The sequence below is a fragment of the Melanotaenia boesemani genome, chromosome 23 (assembly GCF_017639745.1).
Source record: "Melanotaenia boesemani isolate fMelBoe1 chromosome 23, fMelBoe1.pri, whole genome shotgun sequence".
In the NCBI taxonomy this organism is placed as follows: Eukaryota; Metazoa; Chordata; class Actinopteri; order Atheriniformes; family Melanotaeniidae; genus Melanotaenia; species Melanotaenia boesemani.
The window spans coordinates 22,348,352-22,363,732 of NC_055704.1; the positions used below are offsets into that span (position 1 = coordinate 22,348,352).

General features: G+C 38.7%; 1 protein-coding gene across 3 annotated transcripts in view; it reads left to right on the plus strand.

The window, feature by feature from the left end:
- The window catches only part of iqsec3a (IQ motif and Sec7 domain ArfGEF 3a), a 114,686-nt gene extending 100,982 nt beyond the window's left edge, over window positions 1-13,704 (plus strand). For 2 of the 3 annotated variants that reach the window (XM_041976990.1, XM_041976993.1), the window contains 5 exons: window positions 1,284-1,383; window positions 1,930-2,088; window positions 3,943-4,035; window positions 5,865-5,908; window positions 10,360-13,704. In XM_041976990.1, the coding sequence (XP_041832924.1) occupies window positions 1,284-1,383; window positions 1,930-2,088; window positions 3,943-4,035; window positions 5,865-5,908; window positions 10,360-10,917 (954 nt within the window). In that variant the 3' untranslated portion in view covers window positions 10,918-13,704. The remainder of the gene's footprint in view (window positions 1-1,283; window positions 1,384-1,929; window positions 2,089-3,942; window positions 4,036-5,864; window positions 5,909-10,359) is intronic. The other variant, XM_041976992.1, reaches the window with a different exon arrangement.
- Window positions 13,705-15,381: the final 1,677 nt, after the last annotated feature.

A 15,381-nucleotide genomic window follows, 5' to 3' on the forward strand; every position in this document is an offset into this window, starting at 1 on the left:
TTTATATATATTTAATATGTTATTGCTTTATAAAAGGAACAAACACTGGGTTACCATCCTAGAAAAGCATTCCTCAAGATGATGCTGCTGTCATTATTTTAGTGCTCAGCAGAAGGTGTCCTCCATTCATGGTGTTTAGAATTGTGGTCCAATAATTGTTGCATCAGATTATAAGAGTTTTGCTTCTTTTGGTCTGAGTTGTTCTGGTATTTCTGGGATCTTGTGCACACAGTCAAGCTCCAAAAGTGCATATTTTGCTAGGACAGCTGCAATGCACCATCACCTACTTCCTTTGAGAGCCATTCCTCAAAGCTCCTCTTATACTACATTGTTTCATAACTCGGGCCTCTCTGGCCATTTCTTTTAATAATAGATGGGAGTAAATGCAGTGTTGCAATGCACCAATAAGCAAACGTGTATCCCCTACAGCTTTGAAAGCTTGTGGTAAAGTTGCATTTCACTAAATTCAAAGTTTTATGATGCATTTAATTATGAAAGTTTTAATATTGGGCATAATTAATGTGCTTATTAGGAGCCACATAGGGGTCATATATCCAAAGCACTTAACTACACTCCTAATTAATGTCAAATGCTGATTTCGGTCCAGCCAAAAAAGACGTAGGAGAAAAGCAGTGATGCTACTTTTTTCCTCCTTGTTCTACTGGAGCAAAAAGTAATTGGTAGCTGCAGGCAAGAAGGTTAAAAGACCGATTTAAAGTAAGAGGCGAAACAAGTTATCCTCCAACAGCCAGTGAAATTCTATTCATTTGGCACCAAGAGTCAGCTGTGATTTATTTTCCAGAGAGACATTACCTTGTTACAGCTTTATAAGCAAGGCAGAAATTACCTTAAGAAATGTTACTATGGAAAGGAAGTTATGTGGGTTTTCCCTTTGAATTTGGCACCTGTTCCAGAAGCTTGAACACCTCAAAAGGTGTTTAAAGTGCCGATGTGAAATATTGGTTTGATAAACCTTTCCTGGAAAATTATTCCACACTGCAACACTCCAAACAAATTTGTTTCATTTTTCTCAATCTGGAAGGTCATTCAGTGAAAAAGCTCCATAAAATCTCCAATATATCCTGATACACGCTTGTCAAGAGGTTGTTTTTCATATGAATTAATGCAGAAGCACACCATCTGAACACCGTTGAGGGATATACCTCACATTAATGTACACTGTCTGCTCTTTAAATTTATTAAATAATCAAGTAGTTTGTCTTTCTGAGCTGTCATTAAGATTGCTCTGTGGTAAACTGTGTTTTGTCATTTTGTTCCTGCAGATCTTGAAGCTTTGTCCAAAGAAGAAGAGTTCTGCAGCCTATACTTTCTGCAAAGCCATGGGCTTACTTGGCATGCAGTACCACCTTTTTGAAAATGAAAGTAAGTCACTGCGACTTCCTTAAATTATTTTTTATCACATACTGCCATTTAGTCAGGATCCTTTTGCATCTAAGGCTAAGTTTATCTTCCACCAATATCCCAACTATCTTACCTTATTGTAAATAGTGCAACGTTCCATTTATGGTGTTTGCAACAACTCTGCTGCTGAAGCTGGTGGACAAGCAATCAAATCAATAAAAACAAGTTAAAAGCAAGCAATATAGTTCTAGAGAGAAAGCCCAAAGTCATTAATTATAAATGGACATGGAAACTGTAAAGATTGGTATTGTCCACAGAGATTAATTCATTATGAATAAGGTCTTTATCAGGTCAATATTGAAATATTGCCATGCATGTAAATACTGTTTATGATGGTGGAGGGGTACTGTATGTTTTCCAAATTTTCATAACTTCCATGCCTGAGTAATGGAAACTGTTAAAAAATTGAATCAGCATGAGATCATTTCTCATTGCAAACAAACAAAAATCAAAAATTACTCTGATTTTAACAAGTCTTTGTCACATTTACTTCTTTGTGTTCCACAGACTATCCTCATGGCATCACCATCCTTTCCCCGTACGGTTCAGACAAAAAGCAGGTACTCCACTTCTGTGCCCAAAGTGCTGAGGAGCTGCTCAAGTTTGTAGAAGACCTGAAGGAATCGATCGCAGAGGTGTCAGAGATGGAGCAGATACGCATCGAGTGTGAGTGTTTTTGTGTTTTGACAGATCCCCCACCTTAAGAAAACTCAAATCTTTTCACAGTGTCATTCCTGTAGAGCCCACCGTTGGCCATGCCTTTTACAATCATTATACCTCCTGTTTTTCTATAATGGAGCAAAAAGAGATCATGTGATAAACTGAAAATACTGTTAGATTAAATGTGTTAGGACCATTGACTTTTACCTAAAAATCAGTAAAAGCACTGGGACTATGTTATGTGTTTTCTCCCACGACAATGCACTCTGCAACAAAAGAAGGGTAAACATTTCTAAAGAAATATATATATTTTCTCTCGTGGAACTTGGGAAACTATTCAAAGATATTTTTTGAGAGACAACCAATACATCCTCAGATTAGATTGAAGACTCAGAAGTCATCATTCCCTTTGTATTATGCACCAGTTTGCTTTGCAACTTAGTGACTGCAGGGGGAGCTGCAAATTGGAGCTGAAAATAGGTCAGTGCTCCTCAGAGCAGTCAGTCATTTGAACTGTTTGGGCTTGTGTGCATTCTCTGGACAATAACACATTGCAACTGGCCTATACTTTGACATATGTGGAAAACCTGCATAACTAGAACCTGGCTCCTGCCAGTGGGCATCAAGGAGAACATCATACCTGCTGGGAATTGATGCAAATGCCTGATCCTTCAAAGATAGAGAGGACCTGCAGTTGGTGAGGAAAGCAGGGAACAAGACATACAAGATGTAGACAGGCAGGGGTACATAGAGGTTTTTCTATGAAAAGCAAGAAGATATATTCTACTCTGTAAATTTAAAAAAACAAAAACTGCAAACAAGTAGTCTTTGTATTCTATTTGTACATCTGCACTGATGTGATTTTGTGTAAAGACATTTAACTTTCCTGAGGACAAAATATCAATTATTCCTCAAGAATAAGAAAGAGTTGGAACCTGCACAGACGCACACCACTTCTATATATTAAACTTCTTTGCTACCACTTAATAAAGCTCTAGTAGTTTAGTAGCATTTTAGAAAACTTCTTATAATTGCATCTTGTTAAATACTGTATGTATGAATAATATGGAATTACTATGTTTCTGACTATATTTAGAATACATCTATAATCTGTTAGTCAAATCACAAACAAATGTTATTAACTATCCAGCCAAACTTGAATGTTTAAATAAATCACCAAGTATGTAAAATCTGGTGATTTGCAGCACTTTCTGCTCTTAGATGAAATCCATATAACATCCTGACTGACAGATCCCAGATCAGCTCAATTAACAGCGCAAACAGCAGCAGCTGTTAACATTGTGAAATCTTGGAGTGTGCAATACTGCAAGATTTGGTATTAATCCAATACCAAGTAAATAAAGTGCTTGTGTCATTAACACTGATACTTATATCTGTAATACAGTTATTTGATAATATTGTTAAAAAATAGTTTCACTCTTCTATAGTAAAACAAAATCAAAGCTGTTTTGCTTATTTTTTCCTTCAGATTTGCAGAGTACAAAACTAAAATACATGGTGAGCAGAAACTGTAACAGCTGGTAGTCTTGTGGTGCAGCATCAGTATTCGAATGCTTTGCCCTTTTTAAAAACAAAACATTTAGTCATCATTGTGGAAAATGACATGCAATCATCATCAAGGGTGAAGTTCAATTAGAGAAATGAAGGGTTGTGTTTTGAATTTTTAAATCTCAGTAGAATTAAAAAGGATATTTTTATGCACACACACAGTTTTATACTGGTTGATGTTGCCGCTCTAGCACTTCTCCACCTACTGGTGGATAATTTTCCTTTGCTCCATGTTATAAAAATAAAGATGATGTTTTTTTTTTTTTTATTTTCCTTTCATGTTTTCTGCAGGGGAGCTGGAAAAACAGCAAGGAGCCAAGAGGCACTCAGTAAAGAGCAATGGGACCCAGCTAGAGCCTCGCGGCAAGCAGGGATCCCCATCAGGTGTGTATGAGAGTGTGTGCACCGATGCTTTTTATAAACACACATTACTTTGTCCTTTTGCTGTTGATCAAGTATAGAGAGACAGAACTGATACTTAGGGTGATGATAAGAGCAGAATTCTATCATCACAAAACAGTATATTAAGATTTGTGGATGAGCTATATTTAGTATTACTGACTACAACTATTATTTATTATTACAAAGTTACTTCCCCACAGGGTCTACTATGCAGTTTGCTGAGATAAAAATAGCAAATTAATTGCTATTTTATACATAACGTGTTCCCGAAGGCTTCTATTTTCTATTGCAATTATTGAATTTACAGATTTTAACTTAGATTACTGCTCATGGGTTGATTCATGTTTTTAAAAAGGGGCAAAACAAAAAAATGGACTTAAATACAGCATGCCTTAGATTTACATGTGCTTATGTGTTAAGAACAAACATACCAAGGAAAATGAAAGAAGCATAGCTAATACTGTAAAATAAAAAAAACAGCTTAAAGCTTGAGACATGCATTCTTTTTTTAAAGCTTTAAGCTTAGAACAGTCTTTAAAACAAGACATTTGTGAATGTTACGGTTGTCAGAGAATTTTTTTATGCTGTGATCTTATGACTTTTGCTCATAATCTTAACGTCTAATGCATGATGTTGTGGTTAAAGCTGTTGTAGCATCCCAACCAGTTATAGACATGGGAATTAAGAATCAGTGGTGATTTTGTAAAAAAAATAAATATAATAAAATTGAATCTGAAGTGTAGCATCTCAAACTCTAATCCGTATCTCCATTCTTCACATTTCTGGTGTATATTGCATGCTTTGTTTTAAAAATCATAAGTAACATTCAAAGTTATGGCCTACCAGGTTTAGTTACCAGTATTTTATTATGCAGCAGTTTTTGGGTGGAAGGAATAAACCAGATTTTTATTTGCTAAAACAAAAGGTTTACTGCTTCATGCAGATCAGGCATGAAGTATTGATGAAATGTTTGTGAGCCCTTTAGAATATTCTACATTTCTGCATAATTATTGACCTTTAACATAATTGGATTCCTATATAGGTCCTTCCATTAATAGATATATGTGATGGGTAAGTAAATCTTTGTTTTCATCTATAATCCAATTGTGCAGCAATCACTTAAATTTAACATTCTTTATATTAATGGTTAACTTCAGGCCCATGATTTGTATGATCTGTATGATCTACATGATTTGAATGAAATAAAATTAGATTGTTCCCAAAACTTTCCAAATCAGTATTTCTATTCTTCTTCACACTTTCATTATAATGAAAAGGTTCATGTGTGATCTGGGTAATCTTTGTGCTTGTTCCTTTTTTATTCAAGTTCATGGTAAATTCAAGGTTATAATTCATCGAAGTTGCTCCATTAATAATTCTGGTCAAAATGTAGTCAAACAAAAACAGACCCAGATCATGGTACTACCACCAGCATGCTTGACATAAGATTGGCTTGAAGCAAAAAGTTGTAATATGGGGTCTTATGTCGATGAAACAATCTCCTAATAGCTCTTCGATTTCCCCATATGGTCCTTAGTAAACATCTTTATGTACTTTTAGGAGTTGTGTGAAAACCTCTTGATGTTTTATGCAAAAACAAAAAATAGTCAAATGTTTGCAGACTTTTACATTACTCTGTCAATTTGCATGTGTTTAGATTTAAAGTGTTTTCTTTTAATTATATAGTTTTTTATTTCTATTTTAAAGCAAGATTGATAATTAAAATTACACTAAAGATGCAGCAAAAGAACAACATAGTTTAACAGACATTTTGCTTCCATTTCTTCCCTTCTCTATTTTCCCACCTTCAGGAAACCAGGAGGTAGATGATAGAAGTGGACACAATGCAGTAGAGGTAAGTGCTTTCAGACAGGTCCATGTTCCAAACAACAGGTAAGTCAGTGCAGTCAGCGACGTGGTAGGGTGAGACAGGAAGAAACCCCAGGATCAGTGATATCTTTAGGACTAGAGGCGTAAAGAAAGTGTGGATGAGGAGTGCATGAGCGAGCGAGTGCTGCTGGGTAAAGTGCTGCGGGCATGTGAGGTAACTCACTAAAATGAAAAATTCAACTTAAAAAAAGACTGTTGGCTGTGGGAAGTTAATACAAACACAGCTACCAGAAAGAGCTTTTTTTCATAATGAAAATGCATCAGACTCAGAGGCTTATATATTATCTGTATCCCCAAAGACGAGCAAGTTGCAATTAGTTTCACAAGCTCAGGCAGAAACTGTGACTCTTTTGGTGGCTTTAAAGAAAAAGGAATTTCTGAAGACGTGTGGTATGCATATTGTGTGTGTGTGCGTGTGTGTGTGTGTATCCACACTGAGCATTGAGAACTTAATTTACACTTTAACATGCAGGCAGATAAATTTAACACATATTTGACCCAGAGTCATCACCAACCCACCTCTTGCCAGAGCTCTGAGGGCAACATTTTGTGCAAGCGTGCGAGCCAGCTGAACTACGGTACTGCTGGGGCTTCACAATTCCCATCCTCGAGGCTCCAGATGACCTTTTCTAGTCCTGCATGTGATTGTGGAGTGTTGGGCAGGAGGAAAAAGCCAGATACACAAGGTCAGCCTGACATTCAGCTGCTGTTTAATTCCACACAGCTAATGTGTCAGGTTGCTAATCCTTACTCAGGCATCGCTCTAAGCCAAGGTAATTTCATCCACTGCACAATGATGGCTTCATTTTCACAACTGTAGATGTCTGTATAAGGATTAATTACACCGGGGCAAATATGCATTTATTGCTATACAAAAGACACTTGCTTGCTTTTGTGTTGAATACAAGTACAAAAAATTGCAGTTCACCCGTTATCCGCTAGGGGCTGGCTCCAAAACAGAGTCAATTCCCATAGATTTGCATGTTAAACTTCACAGCAGAAATAAACATGTTTAAAGACTGGTACAAAAATCATTTTAGGATTAATAGGTCAAGTTTACCTTCATGACAACTGTGAGGAGGATAAATGTTTTTCTAACTCATCCGTTTGGATGTTATTTAATCTTAAAATTTGGCATAATTAGGGGTATGTGCTTTTGCCTGATGGGTATTCAATATCTGCGGCAAGAAAGGAGAGTGCAGCACAACCACGGTTTTTAGCAGGCTAACAGCGCGCCTTAGCTTTAGCCCGCCTACCTCCGTTAGCTGGTTAGCTACCATTAGCTCCAGGTTAGCTCGGTTAGCTCTTAGCTACAGGCAGCTTAGAGTTTGATGGGTGCCAATCATCCACCCCCACCTTCACAGTCTCCCTCTCAGCTCCACCTCTTTGCCCATTTTTGGATTTTCCGGGAATAACCACACACGTGATGCTGCTAAGATGGCGACGGTGGGAACCGCCCAATGAGCTTCAATTCAGGTCTTCAGAAACCTACGAGTAATGTCATGGAGGCTCCGTCCATCTTTCTATTTACAGTCTCTGGTTGAATATGCAGAAGCGCTATCAAGGAGACTTAATTTCCTCTTATGATAATATAACATCCAATAATATCTGGTTTTCTTGACTTAATTATTACAGTTAAGCTTCAACCAAACAATAATTTGGGTCTTTTTTATACCAAGTTGACCTGAGGTCTTTCTTTCTACTTAGTTTTTTTTTTTTTTTTTTTCCCCCCCTATGTTTGCACCTTAGGTCAATCTTCATGGTTGTCTGAGCTATCTCCACCACCCCTCTTTCCCTCAGTAGGCTATGTAGCCTACAGTAAATGTCAGGGGCAGGTGGGGAGCCACTAGCTGTCGAGACACATTTATCTCAAAAAACCAGGAGGGTTCACTAGGTAAAAATCCTTTGAGGCATGAATCTAAGGATACAGCATCTCATGGCAAGTTTTTCCATTTTAGAAAATTTGATAAGTAAAGTGTTGATTCTAAAGTTATCTTCCCTGGGGATGTGAAAATTAACCAGTAAGTGCCAAGGCTTTAAAAAAGGTAGCTTAAGCAAATCAAAGCTTAGCCAGTTAAGGTAACTCAACCAAAAACTGGACAGACAGCTGGTAAGATGATGCTGTAAATGCTGCTATGATCACGAATGCAGTAGTGTGGTTGTAGAGCAACATTTAGATACAAACGTTTACATTACATGCTGCATTTCCTTGCACATAACCAAGGTAAAAGTCAGTTTACACCATGAAATTGTCAGAATTTGGTTGTTTATTCCTGGGGTGACACTCGAGGGGGCCAGTAAGATTTTAGTGACCCCTATCAGGCCACCCCCTTTAGCCCAGTCCCTATCAACAGCGAGCCTATTGAGATTTTTACACTTTAACAGTTATTGTGGTTACACCGAATACATATTTTTTCTTTAAAGTCACAAATGTATGAGAAAAAAAAAAATTAAGATGTTTTTGCTTTCACTTTGTAAAGTTTGGTTCAACCTCAACACATCACTGATGCTGCCAGTTGAAAGGGATGTGCTGCAGACTTAATATGTGGTATACAGCAACGTTTGTTGTGTGATGCAAAACACAAAAGATTCATATAAGGTTTCTTGGTGATGTAAGTTTGGTCGTTTCTTTGTTTTCTTTTTTTTTTATCTAAAACTTAAATTTCAATCTTATATATATATATATGTGTTTGTTATTTTCCTTACAATGGCCTTAACACACTGTTTTAAATTGAACATCCAGGTAACTTATTAAACAGTGTCTGTCATGATTTTTTGACATAGAGGATGTCTCAATCACCTTTATTACTTGGATTACAAAATTCAGAAATTTCCAGAGAAATACGACTCATTCACTGACTTTAAAGGCCCCATAGTATACATGTTTTTCAGCAGTTTCATATGGGTGTCAGGTCCAGCAACATTTATTTCAAAGTGTATTACCCCAAATTCAGCCTTGGTCCTTAATTTCATCCATTCCAAACATAGCTCTAGTGAGCTCTAATCAGGCTCAGCTAGCTGGTCAATGGCAGTATCCACTACTGGGGGGAGTGGTTATTTTCCTTCATGAGGTCACAAAGGGAAAGATCTCAGACTCACCCGTTTGAGCACACATTCACTAAAAGGTGGAGCAATCAAGTGTGAGATGTGACAGAATTTTCTCATTTTTGGGCCTCATACAGAGACTGTGAGGACACATATAATTGTTAGAAAACCCTTAGAAAGTGAGTTTTGCATAATATGGGACCTTTAATCAATAAACTTAGGTGTCGCATTGGTGTAATATTCTAGTGATTATTTTACAAGTTTCTGACTAGTTTCAGTCATCTTTGGAACTCATCTTTTCTTCCTACTTTGAAATTAAACTTTGAAAGGCAGGGGAAAGTCAGTGAAGCCCTTCATTCTTTAATGACTGGGAGCTCAGCAACGACGTGCTTTAAGTACATGTGCTAAGTCGCTAGGAAGAAATAGAGATTGAAAAGGAGCAATTGTTAATGGAGCTCTCTCACATAAGCGTTAGACCAGCCTTTGTAAGTGAACTAGAGAACACTGCTGTAAGCCCGGCCTTAGTTCACATTAAAAAGTCTATTATGACCTTATTCGTACGATGCCCCATCTTAAGAGTTTTAGTGGGAAATTATAATCTGGCCAAAACAGTTTATTGTGTAGTTGATCAAAACTGATTAAAAAGTGAGATCTCTGCTGTAGTTGTATGATGGCACCACTTTTATGCGTCAGAGTCAGCAACATTACAGATGTGGCATTTCTAAAATAACCTACATGAAAAGAATTTGAGAGGAGATGCTTTAAAGGAACAGAGGGAAGGAAACTAGAGAAAACTGGAAGAAATGTGACATTTTAAATGAGTTTTTTACTGTGGACATCTGTGGTTGTCAGTCTGCACACTTCCTCTCCTCCTCTTCTTCCACCTTTTCCTTTTCTTCTTATGACTTCTGTTGATGTTCTGGTTGCCTCGACCCCTTCACCCCTCAAGTCTCCTCCTGTCCGCTGTCCCATAGAGCTACACAGTGGTTTGGAAGGGAGACACAGGGGCCCTCAGTGTCCCCTTTGGAACCACCGGGCCCCTTTTGTAGCATTGTTCTTATCCTACCCCCACTCCCCAACACTGTTCTCACTCTCCCAGTCACACTCTGGTGTTCCCAGCATCTGAATTACACTGTTCACAGCACCTGCGTGGGTGGAGGGAGGGGAGTTTGCAGTAATCACAGTGATCTTACACCTCCACCAATCCTAAACACCTAAGCCCCCACGCATGCCCTGTGTGTGTGTGTGAGTGATTGTTTGTTTGCTGAGCGTTCACCACCCCCCACAAAAAAAAGAGGGCTAAACGAATTGTAGAGGAGGATCCAGTTTTATAACATTTGATGCTGTTCTCTTGACTGTTTTCTAAACTAGGTGTCAATTCACAACAGGCTTCAGACGTACCAGCTCAGCAGCAGCACGGCTCAGAGCCCCGAGAGCGTGGCGCTTCTTAACAACCGGGGAGAGCTGCTTTTCCAGCAGGGGCCCCAGGGGTTAACCCAGGGGCCGGCGCCTCAACCTCAGTACCCGCAGCTACAGTCAGCGGCGAGCACCCCCGCCCACCATCTCCCCCTCCTGCAGCATCATCAGCCCGCCATCAGCATGGTCGACTTGCGGCCGGAGGCGCTCATCCAGTGTCAGCAGATAGTCAAAGTCATCATGCTCGACAACAGCAGCCACGGACGCGTGGAGGCCTTCCTCAGCCAGACGCCTACCCACCACCACTACCAGCATCCCCACCACAGCCACCAGTTCAGTCAGTCTGCCATGTCCACCCCCGTCCGCTCACCGGATGGCTCCCACGGCAATGATGGCCACCAACCCCCACTGCCTCCCCCGCCTCCACCTTACAACCACCCACACCAGTATATACCCCCGGACCCACGCCTCAGTCTACACCGGACTCCTAGTGGCTCTCGGAGCATGATATAAATAAATCAATCACAACTCATCACAACCCCCCACCCCCCCCTTCTGTCTATTTAACAGTACATATTGTGTATATATATACATATGAAAGAGCTATAATGTAAACATTAAATTCCACCTATATGCATATATTTAAGAAAAAAACTAATGAAAAAAAGCAAAGATTTTAAAAGAGATAAGGAGAAATAAAATGCATATATAAAATTTTACTTAATTCCTCATGTATTTTGAAATACTATGTAGTTTTAACAAATTTCTATATCTTTTTGTCAGTTTTAACTCTTGCTAGAGGGAAAAAAATACAGATACTCAGTTTGTGGATGGATCCGTTGTAGTTTCAATATTCACCACCAACCACAAACAAATCCCTCAAACTTTTTGAATTTTTCCAGTAATGGCTGGACTTGCTCCCAAGGACCCTCTGCTTCTGTTCGCTTTTATCATCCCAGACCTCATGCCTACTGTGCTGTACGTGCATAGCTGACACTTTACTGAAAAACGTGCCAAAATTCATACGCCTCCTCTTCTTTGCACTTGACTGAACACTAGGGCTGGAAGAAAAAAAAATCTTTCTTTGCTTTGAGAAAATAGTTCTTTCAGACATCTCCCTTAAGGGGCTCAAAATATGAATAGTAAAACAAAGCTATCTACCCATTTGCGCTTTTGCTGATTTATTAATGTGATGGAGGGCCTTCTTTCTTCCTCTCGCTTTCCTGGATTTAAGAAAAAAAAGCTAAATTATATCCTGTGATAAGCTGTGTTTTTCATCATTGTGTTGTTGCTCACTCAGTTGTCACCATGGATCATTCTACAGTCACAATGACAAGAACCAAAGGCAACCGTGTACACAGATCGCTGCCAAACCAAAAAGTTTGCCCTGGATGAATCTCTTGATTTTTTCTCTGTGTGTGTTTGTCTCTGTCTCTTCATATTCCGCAACATTAAGGCTTTTTAAGGATTTATCTGCTGATTGAGGGAAGGTGTTTCATGCTTTAGAGATGTTTGACCAACAGTTTAGCATTCACATGTAAAATATGTACAACTGTGCTATCATCTGCAGATTGTTGCTTCACTTTTTCAGGAAATCTCCAGTAAATCCCTGTGAAGATGCTTCTGCTCTAACTGTTCAATGTTGAGATTTGTGTTTATTTGAATTTTTTACTGTGTGTGGTCCTTAAATGGATTAATGCATCCACAAAAACCTCCAAACACTCTCCGTGCTGTATGTTACTACAGCTCCCAGGTTTTGTCTTAGATCCTTGTGACCGATTTCTCCTACTTCCTAATCTTTCAGACTGACATTTTCAAAAAGGTGTAAAACTAAACACAGCTTGAACTGCAAATGCTGCCATTCATGGTGTTGTTTGTGCTGTGGGGCTAGCCTGCTTTGAATAAGAATGGGACAAAAAGAATGCAGTATCTGATACCAGCCTAGATTGTAAATACCACATGCAAGCAGAGTCAGAAAGGACACGCTAGCTTACTTTAGTCCTTTGAAATCGCTATTGCCCTGTCATGCGTCCTTCACGCAGAAATAGATCAGCGACTGCCCCCATCGTTTAAGCATATGGCCCACCAGGTACCAGGGAATGGATGTTCAGTTAACTCTGCTCCAATCTGACCTCAATCTGTCTGATTTGTTGATTTATAATCACAGAGCCAACGCAGACAGGTCTCTATCTCATCTTTCTGTCCTTTCTCCACTTTGGATTTCACTTTCAGAGAAGACGGGTTAGAGGATAAAAAAAAAGGAAAAAAGCAGGTTGTTGTTTGGAAGCAAAGCTGATGCGTGTACGTGCAACCTCCTCATCCTAACTCATCTATCCTCCGTCATGTTCATCCCAGTGATTGCTTAAAGCTGTCCTTTCATAACACAATGAGAAGAATTAACACTTTTTAAAATGAATGAACAGCTCGGATGATTATTTTAATACTTTTACTGGCTAGAAACAAACTTTTGAAGGTTATGTAATGAATTTTAGCTGATTGAGTTCTATTAGTGTGGGTTTTTCATTAATTAATGATTGTATGGTTGCTCATTTGTTTGTTTAAATTAACTTCCAGATTTAATATGATTGATTTTTAATGCATGACGTAAGTTTGAAGGCCTATTGACTCCTGACTCATAAAAGTCTTGAATTTATTGTGCATGAATGACATGTCTGAGCAGATGAAGATTCCGTTTTGTTATGATGCAAAAGAGCTTTTGTGCAGGAACTGAAACATATATAAAATGTTTTTGTTTTTTTATGATTGCAAACACCCCTTCACACATAATTTGGGCAAGTATGTTTCAGTGCCTCGTGACAAAGCAGTCGCCCCTTTCACGATCATTACTTTGTCTTTCTCTGTGATTCACACCGGTTTGTTTATAGATGCACAGCTTTCCCCCGTGAATAATGTGTTTAAACATTTCGGAGGACAGACGTGTGCAATAACCACGAATGTGAGGCACACTAATATCTTGGATTTGCAAGGAAACCTATGTAGCATTTTGGAAGTGTAGCAAAAGATAAGGAAAATGTCATGAAGAAACTTTTTTTTTTTCTAAAAAAAAAAAGGGCTCTTCCATACCAGTGCACTGCTTCATGGAGGACGTGGGTCTTGTCAGGCTCTTTAACACTGTGTTTGCTCATACTCGTAGAAAGACATACAAATAGTGGACATATTTATTGTTAAACAGGTGGAAACTGAGTATAACCATCATTCTCCCTCAGTTGGCTTTGAACCCCTCTCTGCCTGTCTTTGCAGTATATCAACATGCAATTAAAGATGATTTAAGTCAGTTCACCATAGTGGTTTGCTTCAGTTATTGGATTTATTAGTAACATCTTAAAGAGCTATTCAGTCACTTAAACATGTGTTGTTTCTTTGTGTGTGTGTGTGTGTGTGTGCAGGGGATGGGGATCAAAGTCATAGTGAGTTATGTTTCTTAAGAAAATGGGAAATACCATCTTAAAACTGAGAATTGACCTTTTAAATACATATTCTTGGTTCTGATTTATTGTTGGTGTCAGTTTTCAATGACCAAGTTCAAAAACCACGCTGAACGCTGCACAGACTCAGCACATTGTCATTGCATGTAATAAAGATGAGACAATAAGCAACAGAAATGCCAGATATCAGAAAACATCAGTTATATTCAGCTTGATTTGTATAGGGCCAGTTTTGAATATACAGACCAATCCAATAATAATTCTACTAATACCAATTAATCACAATACAAAATAAGTGCTGCATTGTGGTGTCGTGGTTAGCACTGCAGCCTCACAGAAAGAAGGTTGCTGGTTCAAAGGTCACTCTAAATTCTGCCTTGGAGCGAGTGTTGGCCCTGCCATAGACTGGAGACCTGTCCAGGGTGTACCTGGGTGTACCCTCTTGTCTGAAATGCTGGGATAGGCTCCAGCTTCCCTGTGACAATGAATTGCAATATTTAAAAAAATGAATGATTGCTTAGTCCAAGTCACAATAATTGTGTTTATATAAAGGCAGTTCATTAAAAAAAAAATAAATAAACTAGCTATGGAAACTAACAGATTAGATAAAATCTTCTTTGATTCAATCCCCCATCCTGCACATGGACAGGGCATTGGGTGACAGTCAAGAGCATGATTCAAATTATTGGGTCATTGTGATCATTAAAGCCAATGCCGAAGTGCCTTAAACTAGCAATCTACTAAATGGCCAACAGGTGGCTACTCCCAGTGTTGTGCCTGAACAAACTCATTGAATGATTGTTCATGAACTCGCGCATATTTTGGATGAATGTGAACTGAACTAACTGTATTTCCACATGATGAACGTTACTGCGAGTGCACTCATTCTGGCATTTATGAACGGCGTCCTCTCACAGTTAAACTTTGTTCAAGAGAGTGCCAGATTTCCAAGGAGCCTTCCAGGCAAAAGCCCGGCTAAAACACAACAACACTGGCTACAGCTAGGTATGTGGTCCCAGGACACTCTAGAATCACCTCTGCAGATTATTACAGGTAAGCTATAATACGAGGGGAGACTGTGTGTATCTTATCTGTGTGTATGTATTGATTGATCAGATTATGATCAGAAAAAATAAACAATGTATTTGTGTTTTCCTGATGATACAGAATGAGCTCATAATGCTGCTGATCACCATGAACTAAGCTGAGCATCTTCTCTCAGCAGTGTAGTAAAAAACAAGGTCCTGAGCATGAAGTTTCTCACCATCTACTACTGAGACTTGTGGTACCTGCATTTAAACCAATAAATTGGTTTTAGAAAGGCAAAGATTATGTAGGTGATGGCAGGAGGGTACATGTCACAAAAAGCTGTTTTGGCAAATTCATGAAGTATGGCATGATACCAATTCTATTTAGAATTAAAGAATGAACCTTAGTTTGGACCACTGTGGATTCAGACCAAGAATAATGGTCAGAGTTGTATAATGATGGACTGACATAGACTAACAAACTCTACATGCACGACTACAGG